This window comes from Neodiprion virginianus, chromosome 4 (assembly GCF_021901495.1).
Source record: "Neodiprion virginianus isolate iyNeoVirg1 chromosome 4, iyNeoVirg1.1, whole genome shotgun sequence".
Lineage (NCBI taxonomy): Eukaryota > Metazoa > Arthropoda > Insecta > Hymenoptera > Diprionidae > Neodiprion > Neodiprion virginianus.
The window spans coordinates 30,703,739-30,719,709 of record NC_060880.1 but is presented as its reverse complement, the minus strand read 5'-3'; the positions used below and the strand labels follow the sequence as shown (position 1 = coordinate 30,719,709).

Here is a 15,971-nt window from a genome sequence, read left to right as displayed (position 1 = left end):
AAAAATTGAAACGAAAATAGATTGTCTCGCGGACGGAGACGTACGGGAAAAGTGGGCCCACGGTTGACAAAGAATCAGGCCGGTATAACTATAACCATGATTATAACGTCGTGGCTCGCTACCGATCCCTCGACGTCCTCCGGCGTAAAGGCGCGTCGGCGACTCTCGCGGCTCGCCCTGGATTTTTACCTGGTGGTCTCGAGGCGGAGGGCGGAGGTGGAACGGCGGAAGGTGGGGCCGCAGCACGGCGACACAATGCATCGCGACGAGCCGCAGGGCGGTGGGTTCGCGCTTAACACTTTGCCTCGCGTCTTGAACGAAGTTTCAGCTACGGAGTGGTTTTACCTGTTACGTGCTCCACGCGTCGCCGAGAGAGCACCGAGATAAGCGGTGTCGCGTCTTCGTGTGTTAATGCGCGGAGCGCCGATCTGAGAGTCAGGTGAACAGATCAGAGGACCCGAGGAGACACGTGGGTGTCGGAAGAGAAGAATTACGTACGTACAAAGTGCGAAATGAGGATTATCCGAGCGAAATTATGGAGATAAACGCGCGTTATTCTTTTTTGTTTTTTTATTATAGTACGAATTTTACCGCTGTTCGCTATTATATAGTTATAACGGGATAATATATTTTTGAACTCTATGAGCGCCTATCACGCGGTACGGAATAAACGCCTAGGGTCAAACAACACGTACGATGTGTATCTGGGATAGTTAATCGGGCTTCGTTTGAAAGCGAGAGTTTCACGGTCCGGTGCTGATTCACGTCTCGTTCGGCTCGCCAACTGCAACCGATCACCGTTTTCTTCAGTTCGCTGTGCACACGGAGTCTATATTGCCACGGGGTTCTTAATTCTTATCGGTGAGTTTTCTCTCATAATCAGATGGTTTGTCGCTATAATGATTGTGTAAGAATTTCACAATTCCCCTTGCCAGGTACGCCTGTACCATCTACCTCGATCTGCATACCTGCGTAAAAGTTCATCCGCTCTTTAATTGCTTTCTCATCGTTTTTCAAACGCGGAGACGTACATAGCAATAACGTGAGACATAGATGCTTTACTTCTTATTGCTAGAAACTAATGATGGAGCTGATGTAAACTCGATTTAAAAAAAATCGGCTTTAATTGGGTCGATTCCGAACAGGTACGGAACTTTTCTCACATAAAGAATATTATAATACAGTAAACGATTCAATGGCAATTAACCGATAAACCACTAAATTGGATTTCATTTTTATCGAACACCGATGTACGGTGTAGTGGAGGAATCTTTTTATATCCATCTTAATCAGGGATCAAATAATAGAGTCATAACAGTAAAGCGACGGTCCCTTAAGGCGTATACAGCCAGTACCGTTATCACTGCTTGCGGTTTCTCAAACAAGTTGTTTCGAATGTAGGTACACGGTACATATTTTCGTAATTGCGCCTGCCTTTGTCCACGAGTATCGTGTTCTTAGATATACATATAATATAATTTAAGTCCAGAGTGAACCTTTTTTTTATAAACATTACCAATTAATCTCTGGCGATTGAAAATGGTATGCCGCTTATGTCGACATCTGCAAAATATTGAGCGTTGAAATGTACTTTTTTTTTTATACAAAATCAGTACCGCGGCGTTGATTCAATTGTCACTTGCCAACTGACAGACGAGGGTGAATTTTCATGGTTATGGATTAAGCTGTCCATGTTACAATAATATTGATATGTATATTTTCGGTTTATGTTATTGTTCAACTCCTCGAACCGATCCTCTTGCCAGCTCTCGTTCAACGGCGTGGGCGAAGAAGTTTCGAGGACGGGTTAAACCGTACGTATCCGTGTATTTCCGTTTACGACATACCTGTGCAGCGGTTCTCCATTTATACACCTTTCTCTAGCTACGTACTTTTTATGTTTAATTTATCCCTGTGAATTATTTTTTGTACGGATTTTTTATGTCTTGAAACTTGTTCTCCAGCCATGCACCGCTTGCATATTTTGCTAATTAATCTCTTCTAAACACGATGCTAATGTGTTTATTACGAGCAAATCAAATTCTCACCCTTCGGTGCGATAATAAATGTGTATAATTACATTCGCATGTGGTAGGCTTCGTTGCAGTAGAAAAATTATCAGAAGGAGTCGAAACCTCTTGTGGAAGAAGTTTATGCAGCTACGTCACGAGATGGATGATATAGGTTTAACATTGCTTTTCTTATCATTTCTTTTGAATCTTGCGTCATCACCCGGTATATTTTTAAAGCTTCAAGGGTGATCAGACTAATTCTTCGAGGATAAATTTTCTATGGATGCAAAGCAAGCTACGATATACATTGAAATCCCCCAATGATAGTGTCTTATGATATGTATGTATCATAATTGTAAATTGATCTGTGAGTCCATGGTGTGGAGTTACAGAACTTCGTCTTCGCTCATCTCACGCAGTATACTAGGTTTCACAGTTTTTCCCTGTCGAAACACACGTGTCGAGCATTGTATGGATCACGGTGTGGAGTCATCTTTTAGGTCGTCATCTAGTCAGCGGGTTGGGTTCGGCGCCCCATCATAATATTACCCGCGATCCGAATTGATTGCCCGCAAACAAAAATTTCTTGTTTTCACTCCAAATTAAATCTAGCTAACAATAAGTACCATAAAACACTGGACCTCATGTAGATGACTCAATGAAAACTTTTACAATCATCGTAATATTTGTGTATTATACTTCGACAATTTGGAGACCTTATTCACTGTGGCTCACAGTTGAAATTTCTGAATACATTTTATTTGAAAAGCAAATTATTCTAAGATACAAGGGCGGGGATCTTATATTACTTCCAAGTGTCAACGGCACGATTTATTATGTTTTATAGAATTAATTTACCGACTCGGGTTCAGTTAACTGTGGTGAATTAATTTACCGATTTGGGTTCAGTCAACTGTGGTGATAAATTCGAGGTTTAATATTTCCTGTGGTTAAGATCATAATCTATTATTCGTGTTCCATGTTGCATCTAATAACATACAGTTCTGTCGAGCACAAAGTAAGCACTGGAGGAAGAAAAAACAACGGTTAGATTCTTTCCGGGAATTAACATCACCCGTGCACGTGATATCATCGAAATTGAAACCTTAATATTATACGTAGAGATATAACATATCCTGATGATTCGTGTAAGATACTCATAACAAAACGAGTATAAGTTCACGCTCGTTGCCGGAGTGCTGCAGAAAAAGACGTCTCGTGACTCATTGAGCGAGATTTCAGAACTTTTTTTTACTCTTTATTATACCTACACACTCTTTACCTCTCCTCCGTTAAAGAGAGCGAAAAATTAGCTGAAACCGGTTTTGCCTTGATACTATAGATGCATACGTGTACCATTATTACGATCCTGAATGCATCGTCCATCTCCAGAAGTATTACACATGCAGCGATTTAAGTTTCGGTTAAAAGTATAAATGGAAGCCGGAATGAAGATTGATAAATTGTTTGTTGATAGAATGAATTAACCATGCTTTGCATATTTTCGAATACCTGTTACAGTCAAAAGTGTGCATTACCTAAGATCTTGCTTATTATGACGACACACGTGGTTTTTACGTCAGCTTTCGAGCAATTGCAGGATCAAGCATACATCTGCATTTGCAATCAGAATCTCGTGATATCTGTTCATTTTCAGAAATCGGATTGTTCTTGAGTCACTGCAAATATAAAGTTCCGTATTCGAAATTGCCGAGCATATGATATTCGTTTTATGGGGAGAGGTGTACATACTTCCGTTCGAGGAATCGCATGTATACCTGTGAAACGACAATGATAAAGTGCTGCCGTTTTCAAATGATCCGTATGTACGGTACACTCTAGCACACGCCGACGTGATGACTCCATTGGCAAGCTAACCATTGTGCATGGAATCGTGGGCTGAATGCGTTATTGATGCTGTCTTTTATATTATAGATATATAAATTTATGACCGAGATGCGTCACTGTTGCTCCATAAATTTCGCCCGTACGTACTTACACTTGCCCATAAGCCTTGTACATATATGTATCTATACACTTTCAGCGAATTGTTGTAATTTAAAATCAACTCACGCATCTATCTATCTTTACTACAACTTGTATAAACCACAACCACGAATAGATAAAATATGCGAACGATTGTCAATTTACGATCTGACACTGTGCAAAGTTTCAATTGGGGAAAATGTTAAATGATAGGTATAATGTTGATCAGGGACCCGGTTTCGTTTATGGGTTCGATATGAGCATTACGGGCAATTAGAACTACAAATTTGCATTGTTTCGTTTGTTTTTTTTTTCACAGATCAAGCATGATGCTTATCGCCGTGTTGCTCTCGGTAGCTTCGTTGTGCGTAGCACAATCACCTCGCAACACATGCGACGATCCAAACTTTCACAGCTTGGAGACCGACGAATCTAAACGGCTTGCTTGTGGTCCAGCATTCGAAAACAGGTGCTTCTGCCACATGACATGCTACGAGGGTCGGAATCAGCACATCGTTAACTGCACCGACGCCGGTTTCAGAAATACTGACCCCCTGGAACATCTGCCAAACAATACCAAAGTAGGTGCAATTCGCAATTATAACTGCTGTATGGGGTTTGATTTTTTCGACCTCTTGTGTATAGCCGATTGCCTGTACATACATGTATGTATTGGTGACGTTTCAAAATTCAAACCATAGCGATTGTTTTGCATTTTCTAACGACATAGGTGTTAATATTTACTGGAAACGATTTGGGCGAGCTACCTTGGAACGTTTTTGGTACCTTGGACGCTTTACCCGAGCTTCGAGTAATCGACATGTCACGTAATAAGATCAGGGAAATTCCGGGCAAGACTTATCACCACGTTAAGCATGTGGAGCAGCTTTTTTTGGACCACAACGAGCTCTCTTTAGACGATGGGAAAAATCATCCGCGGGTATTCTCGAACTTTGTATCACTCCTAGAGCTGCACCTGACTGATGCTTTTGAAGACGGTGCTCCAGTACAATTGGCGAAAACTCTTCATGAAATATTCGTCAACAGGTAACACAGCTATTTACAAGAAATTGGTAATTCCACTTTATCGACGATGAAATGAATGAAAAGGATGAAATTGCAGTAATTTGACGCTGCTGATGAAGCTACATCTCGAGCAGAACGAAATATCCGTTTTCCACGACCCCAACGTCTTCTGCGACCTGCCAAGCCTGATGCACCTTTACTTAAGTAGCAACTCTTTAAGCACCCTTCATTTCAATCTCACCTGCTTGCCAAAATTGCAATTCCTTGACCTGGAAAAGAACAACTTCACCCACGTTCTCGAAAGAGATCTTCACACCCTGGACCACTTGGCAAAAGAGAAACGGTCAATGACCGTTGATTTCAGTACAAACCCATTCGAATGTGGCTGCAAGCTGAATCCGTTTGTTCGATGGATGAACAAGACTAAAGTAATCGTTCGAAACAAGAATTACCTTCGGTGTAATAAAAGTGAGTTGTTATCCATTTCACACAGTTGTATTATTTGCTGATTATCAAATGTCTTGAATATTCCTTTATTTCGGCAGGTTCAAGTCTCCAGAAGTTTTACGAAGAGAAGCACTGCTATTCAAATCTTGGAGCTTCAGGATATCGGGGAACTACCGTCGCATTGTGGCTCCTCTCCGTGCTTCTCGTCGGATTGATTCTGGCTTTAATTTATGTGCAGAGGGTAGAGCTGAGGAAAAAACTTGAGCCGGTAATAGACTCCGTTAGTAAACGAGTCCGGTACACATCGATAGCTACCGGTGAAACGCGCGAAATGGGCGTCTGAACTGAAATAATAACGAGAAAAGAAGAATTGGAGGGCGCAAAAATCATCGGTTATAATAATTATAATACGCCATTTGTGTGCCGCCATCCTTGGCCGCTGTAACTGGGAACAATTGCGTTCAACGGTCATCTTCATCGTGCATTTGAGAGAAATTGATCTGCAGATACGATTCTACACGACATCGATTACCGTGCAAGGGCAGTGCGATTATCAAAAACAAATTTTAAAATTTGATTGAGTAATACTGTGCAAAAAAGAAAAATTCCTAATAACTTTCATCTTCTTCTCTTTCTGAGTTCACCAGTTGTCTGATCAACAGTTAAAAAAATTGCTCTTGCCTGTAAATAATACACGTAAGAAAAGATGACTGAAAACGTATTAGGCATACATTTATACTGGCAATCGATTTGTTTCTGATCAATGTCTGTTTAAGAATTCCAACAGAGTGATTTGCTTTAAAAAGTTATTGTGTCAACTTTTCTCGCAGATTTTTCGGAAGTAGTCACTGCCTGGTATAATTACGAGTTTTTGTTCTAGTCGGCAGTAGGTATGGATTAAGAAGAGAATTATGAAATGATAGTTTTAAGACACGTTGGTGATAATTTTAAGAAATGAGTAGACAATAACAATGATCAGGACGTTATATAAAATTGGCAGCCACAAAACAGGGGCATAGGTATGCAATTCATGTCACCGTACTTCGCGTTTCAACTTACAAGTCACGGAATATTTTATTTATATTTTTGCTATGATTTTATACAAATATTATTCATTGAACGAAAGTGTTCAGAAAGATATTCATCTTATATACCGATATATATTTAATATGTGGATGTTTATAAAATACATTTTATTGTAGATCAATAATGTTATGAAAAATAAGTATATACTTAAAAAACGTAATAATTAAAGTATAGTTTCAATGTTAATTAACTTTCTACAGTGATATCATACTCTTCTTGATCTAGATATTTCACACATTTTCTCCAGCTCATCTCCATTACCCATTTTTTATATATTTCTTCTCATCCCCTTCTACTTCTTCTGTGAAAATCGCATAGTCTCTACACTAAGTTTTTCTTTTCTGATTTTTTACCCTCTTGAAAATGCGTACAACGATCTTATTGTTGGAATAGAAAAATCAGCCACAGTAAATTTATTAATTATCTTGGATCTTTCAATAATATGTTACAGACATGCCAGAAAGTCGATCAATACTTTTACATTAAAGATTACTAATGCAGAAAACGTAAGTGTTCTAGAGCTCTTCTCGCTTTACTGCATGTAGAGCATAGTTGATGACTGTCGAAGGCATCCAAGACCACTCATTTGTTAGTGGATTATAACACATGCCATGAATCAATTTGGTTTGACAGCCAGCTAGAAAGGATTGTTCCAGGAATCATGTAAAATTGTATGATAATCAAGTTCCAAGGTGTTAAATACTTTAACCTTTCATTACTCGTGCTATGAACGTGACACCGCCCTTTAGACAAAAATGGCAGTATATACAACTATATGGGTAATTGTGACTTCATACTTTACCAATTCTCTCTTTGAAACGTTTATTATCGTTAGGCATACTTATAATTAGTAAGTATTTATTTAATATATGTGAAAAGTATATTTATATTCAACAAAATCGTGAAAAAGTGGCACAGTGTTCATTATGGGAGTTCAATCGTACATTCAATTTTGCCCACCACATTGCCAGATTTTAGTTGGAACCTCTCAGCTGACAATAAAGATAGTTGATATGTGCAATGTGTTTACGTAGTCTTAGATTTAAAGGTAATTATATTCGATATATTTATTTTCAAAACAAATAATTGAGCTATTAGATAAAAATATTACATAACTATATTGTGACGTTGCAACGTCCCATTTCATTTAACATGGGTGGCACAGTGTTCGCCACACGTTAAAATCACCAGATAAGTAAGCACGAGTAATGAAAGGTTAAATACTTACCAGATTCCAGAATTCGTCTAACTTCGTTTGGTGAAACAAACTTGTTCCAATCATGAGTTCCTTGTGGAACTAATCTTAGTATATACTCAGCTGCAATGATTGCACCAAATAACGATGCCATACTTTTATTTATAGTTGTCAAAAACAAGGAGCCGCCAGGTCGCATTGCAGCAGTACAGCACTGTTGAAGTTGAAATTTTCAGTACTGTAAAATGAACTTGTTTTCCCAAACATAGCGTTTTCATTGTCTATTATATTCACTGCTTTAAATGAAATACTTTTCAAAGCATTTCAAGCATAAAAAGAAAAACAGAAAAGCATTTCATAAACATGTCGCTACCTTCAAAAACAGTTCTTTATCTGCAACGTGCTCTAGTACTTCAGAGCTGACAACAGCATCATATTTTTCATAGTTTGATTGAGAGTGTTCCTCAATGCTGGTACTGATATACTGTAATCTTTCCGAAAGATTTATATCTAACGTGGCGTGTTCAGTAGCAGTTTTAATTAATTCAGAGGATGCATCAATCCCTGTTACGTCTGCACCGATTCTCGCCAATGGTTCAGAAAGGATTCCACCGCCACATCCCACGTCAAGTATCTTAACATTACTGAGAGGGAGGCTAGGAATCATACTTGTAATGCCAGTATTAGCTAGACCATCTCGTATAAACTGTATTCTTAAGGTATTTAGGGAATGCAGAGCTTTGAGTTCTCCTGCGGTATCCCACCATTTGTGACTGAGCTTCGAATGATGCTCTATGTCAGTCGAATCGACTGTTGAGTATCCTGATTTAGCTGCATCCTCGAATGCTTTAGTTGATTGCGCCGTACTGAAAATTAATTGTTAAGTAAAATATATAATTATTATTGTCATTTAGTATTATTTTATCGTCATGGAAAACCGTTTTTTGGTGCTAATTGTGCCTGAAAATGAAAGAGCGAAAGCATTAATAAAGTATCAAGAAGTTGTTCATCGCTTCGCCATGAGACAGAGTCCAAGTTTTGCAGGGTTATGTTTTCTCATTACCTGGAGAAATGTTTTTTGACACTAGTCTTGAATGACCCAAATAATCTAACAGATCTCATTACGATTTCTGATAGTGATCACGATTATAAATATTGGTTTATTTCAAGCGTATATGATGTAAGTAACGACACACAGAAATTGTCAGTTCGAAATTTTCGACGTACTTCAGCCTAGTCTTCAACGGGCGACAGTTAATCTCGAAACCTACGTCGTTGACTGAAGATATATAAAAACAGCCCTGAGTTATTTTTCGTAACAGCTTGCCCGGTCTGGCAGGGTTTAGGAGTACTAGCAGTTTCACGTATTATCAACTAAGCAACTATCTATGCTGCTAAATGAAGGTGACAACCGAAAATCGTCGTGCGCTTGCGCTCCCTGAGATGTTCCAACGGTGGAGTTGAGAACTTATTGCAAAACGTCAGAGAGTTACCGATTTCGACGTGATGCTGGCTGCATTAACCTTCCGAGTAGCACAGTCTTCGCAATAAGAAATTAATAATGAGAATAAATTTCTTCAAACATTCGTAGAAAAACAGTGATTTAATTAAAGTATAGGTACCCGAGAAAAAAATGTATACGTAGATTGTAAATAATAATACATCAGATGTAATAATGATGCAGAGACCAAAAAGTATATATGCATATGAGGTCCATGTACGATATTGATATATGTGATACTTTTAGGATTAATACGTGATGCATACTATAAATTTTATAATTTTCCAGGAGACAAACTAGATTATCTACAATAATACGTGTATAATGTGAAAAGAGAAGAATTATTCATTTCGAAATGGTATTCTATTCGACTCGCGCTCGACGTATTCCATAACATAAGTATTCATAATTATTCCAACAACTTTTCATTTGTCTCTTGATCTTGAATTTTCGTAGGCATAGAATCGAAACGCTGATTTAACTAGTCGCAAGTGAAGTATCTGCGTTGGGTGGAGAAGCAGAATTGTTTTTCGAAACGTGTTCGTAAGGAAAAAAATTAAGAATAACTGTAATACATCACGGATGCGCTAATTTTGAACGAGATGAAATGGATGCTTCGTATATGAGACGGTATTTAACGCTGCGTAGTGGTTTAAAGACCTAGAAAGGTGATAGGGAGAGAAAGAACGACGCTTCTTAACACTTCGAGTGTATTTTAACACACATTTGAAAGATACGAGCGAAATTTTTCATCATCCAACTGTCGCAGAACGGCAGCGTTATTAGCCGACCCGTTCACTGAAGAATATATCTTCAGTCAACGGCTGACCATCGAAGGGCCTGGCCGCTTGAGTCTGGAATCGGCAGGAGAGATAAAGTGTGTATTTCTTGTATGAAATGTGACAGCTAAAATCATTATACATCATATCATATCATCATACCTCATACATCATACATCATACATCGTACATCATACATCATCATACATAGTATCAAAGTTCGAAACCATAGTTTGGATGTCGGACGTTCAGAAAGTGACGTCACCAATTCAAAATCAGCTAGCCGAATTCCTCAGTCTGGAAACAGCCGCGCAGTAGAGCGGACGGATGAGAGTCGCGCTCCGCAAATTTCGAGTACCGGGTTCTCAACCTCCCGGATCCCGCGCTTCGGGTCCGCTACGTATTTCGAGTACCGGGTTCTCAACCTCCCGGATCCCGCGCTTCGGGTCCGCTACGCGGTGAAACTCGACTTCCAGGATAAGCGCTCGTGGTTCCTGGTTCATGTTTACAATAAATTATTTCAATTCGTTTTTCGCGCAACCCCAAATTCGGTAGCTGTCAGTCCGCTAATAAAATTTCTCGACTTCCAGGATAAGCACTCCGTGGTTCCTGGTTCATGTTTACAATAAATTATTTCAATTCCTTTTTCGCGCAACCCCAAATTCGGTAGCTGTCAGTCCGCTAATAAAATTTCTCCACTTTCAGGATAAGCGCTCCGTGGTTCCTGGTTCATGTTTACAATAAATTATTTCAATTCGTTTTTCGCGCAACCCCAAATTCGGTAGCTGTCAGTCCGCTAATAAAATTTCTCGACTTCCAGGATAAGCGCTCCGTGGTTCCAGGTTCATGTTTACAATAAATTATTTCAATTCGTTTTTCGCGCAACCCCAAATTCGGTAGCTGTCAGTCCACTAATAAAATTTCTCGACTTCCAGGATAAGCGCTCCGTGGTTCCTGGTTCATGTTTACAATAAATTATTTCAATTCGTTTTTCGCGCAACCCCAAATTCGGTAGCTGTCAGTCCGCTAATAAAATTTCTCGACTTCCAGGATAAGCGCTCCGTGGTTCCTGGTTCATGTTTACAATAAATTATTTCAATACGTTTTTCGCGCAACCCCAAATTCGGTAGCTGTCAGTCCGCTAATAAAATTTCTCCACTTTCAGGATAAGCGCTCCGTGGTTCCTGGTTCATGTTTACAATAAATTATTTCAATTCGTTTTTCGCGCAACCCCAAATTCGGTAGCTGTCAGTCCGCTAATAAAATTTCTCGACTTCCAGGATAAGCGCTCCGTGGTTCCAGGTTCATGTTTACAATAAATTATTTCAATTCGTTTTTCGCGCAACCCCAAATTCGGTAGCTGTCAGTCCACTAATAAAATTTCTCGACTTCCAGGATAAGCGCTCCGTGGTTCCTGGTTCATGTTTACAATAAATTATTTCAATTCGTTTTTCGCGCAACCCCAAATTCGGTAGCTGTCAGTCCGCTAATAAAATTTCTCGACTTCCAGGATAAGCGCTCCGTGGTTCCTGGTTCATGTTTACAATAAATTATTTCAATACGTTTTTCGCGCAACCCCAAATTCGGTAGCTGTCAGTCCGCTAATAAAATTTCTCCACTTTCAGGATAAGCGCTCCGTGGTTCCTGGTTCATGTTTACAATAAATTATTTCAATTCGTTTTTCGCGCAACCCCAAATTCGGTAGCTGTCAGTCCGCTAATAAAATTTCTCGACTTCCAGGATAAGCGCTCCGTGGTTCCTGGTTCATGTTTACAATAAATTATTTCAATTCGTTTTTCGCGCAACCCCAAATTCGGTAGCTGTCAGTCCGCTAATAAAATTTCTCGACTTCCAGGATAAGGTTGCTGGGTGAGTAAAACACTTTTATAATATTTAATGGCAATTGTAATTATATTTCATCTGAAATATTACAAACTTGTCACGTTTACAATAAATTATTTCAATTCATTTTTCGTGCAAGCACATATTCAGTAGCTATGAATAATCTTGTACAATTTATTATATTATTAATTAATTGATTAATTACATTAATCCTTACACAATATTTTTGAAGTATTCCTATACTAAAAATATTCATTACTATTCCAGGTATTACCCGAGGTGGTCGGAGGTGGACGAGGAGGAGGACGAGCTGGACGAGGAAGAGGACCAGGTGGACGAGGAGGAGGCGGGGTGGGTCGTGGGAGAGGACCTCTCCTCTCCTCAGAGGAGGGGAGGGGGAGGGGCAGGGAAGGGGAAGAGGTGGGCGGGCAGGGGGAAGGGAAGGGGTGGGGAGGGGAGGGAGGCGGGAGGGGGTGGTGAGGGAGGGCGGGAGGGAGGGAGGGAGCGAGGGCGGGAGGGAGGGAGGGAGGGAGGGAGGGAGGGCGGGAGGGCGGGCGGGAGGTAGGGAGGGAGTGGACAACGGATGTTAGTGCAAGTTCCCCACCCGCCCGCCCGGCCCTTCCCTCTCCCTCCCTCCCTCCCACCCGCCCTCCCTCCCTCCCGCCCGCCCGCCCTCCCCCGCCCCCCCTCCCCCCCCGCCCCTCCCCTTCCCATCCCTTCCCTCCCCTTCCCGTCCCGTCCCTTCCCCCTCCCCGCCCGCCTCTCCCCCTTCCCTGCCCCTCCCCCGCCCCTCCTCTGAGGAGAGGAGAGGTCCTCTCCCACGACCCACCCGGCCTCCTCCTCGTCCACCTCGTCCGCCTCCTCGTCCACCTGGTCCTCTTCCTCGTCCAGCTCGTCCTCCTCCTCGTCCACCTCCGACCACCTCGGGTAATACCTGGAATAGTAATGAATATTTTTAGTATAGGAATACTTCAAAAATATTGTGTAAGGATTAATGTAATTAATCAATTAATTAATAATATAATAAATTGTACAAGATTATTCATAGCTACTGAATATGTGCTTGCACGAAAAATGAATTGAAATAATTTATTGTAAACGTGACAAGTTTGTAATATTTCAGATGAAATATAATTACAGTTGCCATCAAATATTATAAAAGTGTTTTACTTACCCAGCACAAATCCTCGTCCTCCTCGTCCTCCTCCTCGTCCACCTCCGACCACCTTCAACCACCTCAGGTTATACCTTGAATAGTAATAAATATTTTCAGTATAAGAACACATCGAAAATATTGTGTAAGGATTAATATAATTGAGTAATTGATTAAATAATTAATTAATAATATAATAAATTGTATAAGCTTATTCGTAGCAACTGAATTTGTGCTTGCACGAAAAATGAATTGAAATAATTTATTGTAAAGGTGACAAGTTTGTAGTATTTCAGATGAAATATAATTACAATTGCCATCAAATATTATAAGAATATTAATTAATTAATTAATAACATAATAAATTGTATAAGATTATTCATAGCTACTAAATATGTGCTTGCACGAAAAATGAATTGAAATAATTTATTGTAAACGTGACAAGTTTGTAATATTTCAGATGAAATATAATTACAATTGCCATGAAATATTATAAAAGTATTTTACTCACCGAGCACAAATCCTCGTCCCCCTCCTCCTGAATCACCGAGATTACCCGCAACCACCTCTAACTACCTCCAACGAAAACCGCCAACCACCTCGAGTTATACCTCGAATACTAATAAATATTTTCAGCGTGAGAACAAATCAAAAATAATGTGTAAGGTTTGATATAATTTTTTTATCGACATATTTTACCAAAAAGATTATGAGAAGATTGTAAAGTTATAGGAATTTTATTAGCGCACTGACAGCTACTGAATATGGGCTTGCGCGAAAAACGAATTGAAATAATTTATTGTAAACATGAACCAGGAACCACGGAGCGCTTATCCTGGAAGTCGAGAAATTTTATTAGTGGACTGACAGCTACCGAATTTGGGGTTGCGCGAAAAACGAATTGAAATAATTTATTGTAAACATGAACCTGGAACCACGGAGCGCTTATCCTGGAAGTCGAGAAATTTTATTAGCGGACTGACAGCTACCGAATTTGGGGTTGCGCGAAAAACGAATTGAAATAATTTATTGTAAACATGAACCAGGAACCACGGAGCGCTTATCCTGAAAGTGGAGAAATTTTATTAGCGGACTGACAGCTACCGAATTTGGGGTTGCGCGAAAAACGTATTGAAATAATTTATTGTAAACATGAACCAGGAACCACGGAGCGCTTATCCTGGAAGTCGAGAAATTTTATTAGCGGACTGACAGCTACCGAATTTGGGGTTGCGCGAAAAACGAATTGAAATAATTTATTGTAAACATGAACCAGGAACCACGGAGCGCTTATCCTGGAAGTCGAGAAATTTTATTAGCGGACTGACAGCTACCGAATTTGGGGTTGCGCGAAAAACGAATTGAAATAATTTATTGTAAACATGAACCAGGAACCACGGAGCGCTTATCCTGGAAGTCGAGAAATTTTATTAGCGGACTGACAGCTACCGAATTTGGGGTTGCGCGAAAAACGAATTGAAATAATTTATTGTAAACATGAACCAGGAACCACGGAGCGCTTATCCTGGAAGTCGAGAAATTTTATTAGCGGACTGACAGCTACCGAATTTGGGGTTGCGCGAAAAAGGAATTGAAATAATTTATTGTAAACGTGAACCAAGAACCACGGAGCGCTTATCCTGGAAGTCGAGAAATTTTATTAGCGGACTGACAGCTACCGAATTTGGGGTTGCGCGAAAAACGAATTGAAATAATTTGTTGTAAACATGAACCAGGAACCACGGAGCGCTTATCCTGGAAGTCGAGAAATTTTATTAGCGGACTGACAGCTACCGAATTTGGGGTTGCGCGAAAAAGGAATTGAAATAATTTATTGTAAACGTGAACCAAGAACCACGGAGCGCTTATCCTGGAAGTCGAGAAATTTTATTAGCGGACTGACAGCTACCGAATTTGGAGTTGCGCGAAAAACGAATTGAAATAATTTGTTGTAAACGTGAACCAAGAACCACGGAGCGCTTATCCTGGAAGTCGAGAAATTTTATTAGCGGACTGACAGCTACCGAATTTGGGGTTGCGCGAAAAAGGAATTGAAATAATTTATTGTAAACGTGAACCAAGAACCATGGAGCGCTTATCCTGTGGAAGTCGAGAAATTTTATTAGCGGACTGACAGCTACCGAATTTGGGGTTGCGCGAAAAACGAATTGAAATAATTTGTTGTAAACATGAACCAGGAACCACGGAGCGCTTATCCTGGAAGTCGAGTTTCGCCGCGTAGCGGACCCGAAGCGCGGGATCCGGGAGGTTGAGAACCCGGTACTCGAAATACGTAGCGGACCCGAAGCGCGGGATCCGGGAGGTTGAGAACCCGGTACTCGAAATTTGCGGAGCGCGACTCTCATCCGTCCGCTCTACTGCGCGGCTGTTTCCAGACTGAGGAATTCGGCTAGCTGATTTTGAATTGGTGACGTCACTTTCTGAACGTCCGACATCCAAACTATGGTTTCGAACTTTGATACTATGTATGATGATGTATGATGTACGATGTATGATGTATGATGTATGAGGTATGATGATATGATATGATGTATAATGATTTTAGCTTTCACATTTCATACAAGAAATACACACTTTATCTCTCCTGCCGATTCCAGAGACTCAAGCGGCCAGGCCCTTCGATGGTCAGCCGTTGACTGAAGATATATTCTTCAGTGAACGGGTCGGCTAATAACGCTGCCGTTCTGCGACAGTTGGATGATGAAAAATTTCGCTCGTATCTTTCAAATGTGTGTTAAAATACACTCGAAGTGTTAAGAAGCGTCGTTCTTTCTCTCCCTATCACCTTCCTAGGTCTTTAAACCACTACGCAGCGTTAAATACCGTCTCATATACAAAGCATCCATTTCATCTCGTTCAAAATTAGCGCATCCGTGATGTATTACAGTTACTCTGAATTTTTTTCCATCCGAATACTTTTCGA

At 40.2% G+C, this 15,971-nt stretch overlaps 2 protein-coding genes across 2 annotated transcripts; one reads left to right on the top strand and one right to left on the bottom strand.

The window, feature by feature from the left end:
• Positions 1–440: 440 nt before the first annotated feature.
• Positions 441–6,940, top strand: LOC124302613 (phospholipase A2 inhibitor). Its single transcript, XM_046758944.1, has 6 exons — positions 441–494; positions 1,767–1,814; positions 4,318–4,579; positions 4,729–5,045; positions 5,122–5,492; positions 5,570–6,940. The coding sequence occupies exons 3-6, from the start codon at positions 4,325–4,327 to the stop codon at positions 5,812–5,814; spliced, it is 1,188 nt and encodes a 395-aa protein (XP_046614900.1). The 5' UTR covers positions 441–494; positions 1,767–1,814; positions 4,318–4,324; the 3' UTR covers positions 5,815–6,940.
• Positions 6,355–9,156, bottom strand: LOC124302611 (ubiquinone biosynthesis O-methyltransferase, mitochondrial). Its single transcript, XM_046758941.1, has 4 exons — positions 8,816–9,156; positions 8,126–8,618; positions 7,786–7,966; positions 6,355–7,194 (listed from the first exon to the last, which is right to left on the bottom strand). The coding sequence occupies exons 1-4, from the start codon at positions 8,872–8,874 to the stop codon at positions 7,073–7,075; spliced, it is 855 nt and encodes a 284-aa protein (XP_046614897.1). The 5' UTR covers positions 8,875–9,156; the 3' UTR covers positions 6,355–7,072.
• Between the last annotated feature and the right edge of the window lie 6,815 nt (positions 9,157–15,971).

What these genes read in the sequence shown, in the direction of transcription:
- LOC124302611 (XM_046758941.1), bottom strand. Translation starts at nt 8,874, where the DNA reads ATGAGATCTGTTAGATTATTTGGGTCATTCAAGACTAGTGTCAAAAAA. An exon ending in GTCAAAAAACATTTCTCCAG is followed by an intron (nt 8,619 to 8,815) that starts GTAATGAGAAAA and finishes ATTAATTTTCAG; the next exon opens with TACGGCGCAATCAACTAAAG. An exon ending in ATAAAGAACTGTTTTTGAAG is followed by an intron (nt 7,967 to 8,125) that starts GTAGCGACATGT and finishes CAACTTCAACAG; the next exon opens with TGCTGTACTGCTGCAATGCG.
- LOC124302613 (XM_046758944.1), top strand. Translation starts at nt 4,325, where the DNA reads ATGATGCTTATCGCCGTGTTGCTCTCGGTAGCTTCGTTGTGCGTAGCA. An exon ending in ATCTGCCAAACAATACCAAA is followed by an intron (nt 4,580 to 4,728) that starts GTAGGTGCAATT and finishes CTAACGACATAG; the next exon opens with GTGTTAATATTTACTGGAAA. An exon ending in TTACCTTCGGTGTAATAAAA is followed by an intron (nt 5,493 to 5,569) that starts GTGAGTTGTTAT and finishes TTATTTCGGCAG; the next exon opens with GTTCAAGTCTCCAGAAGTTT.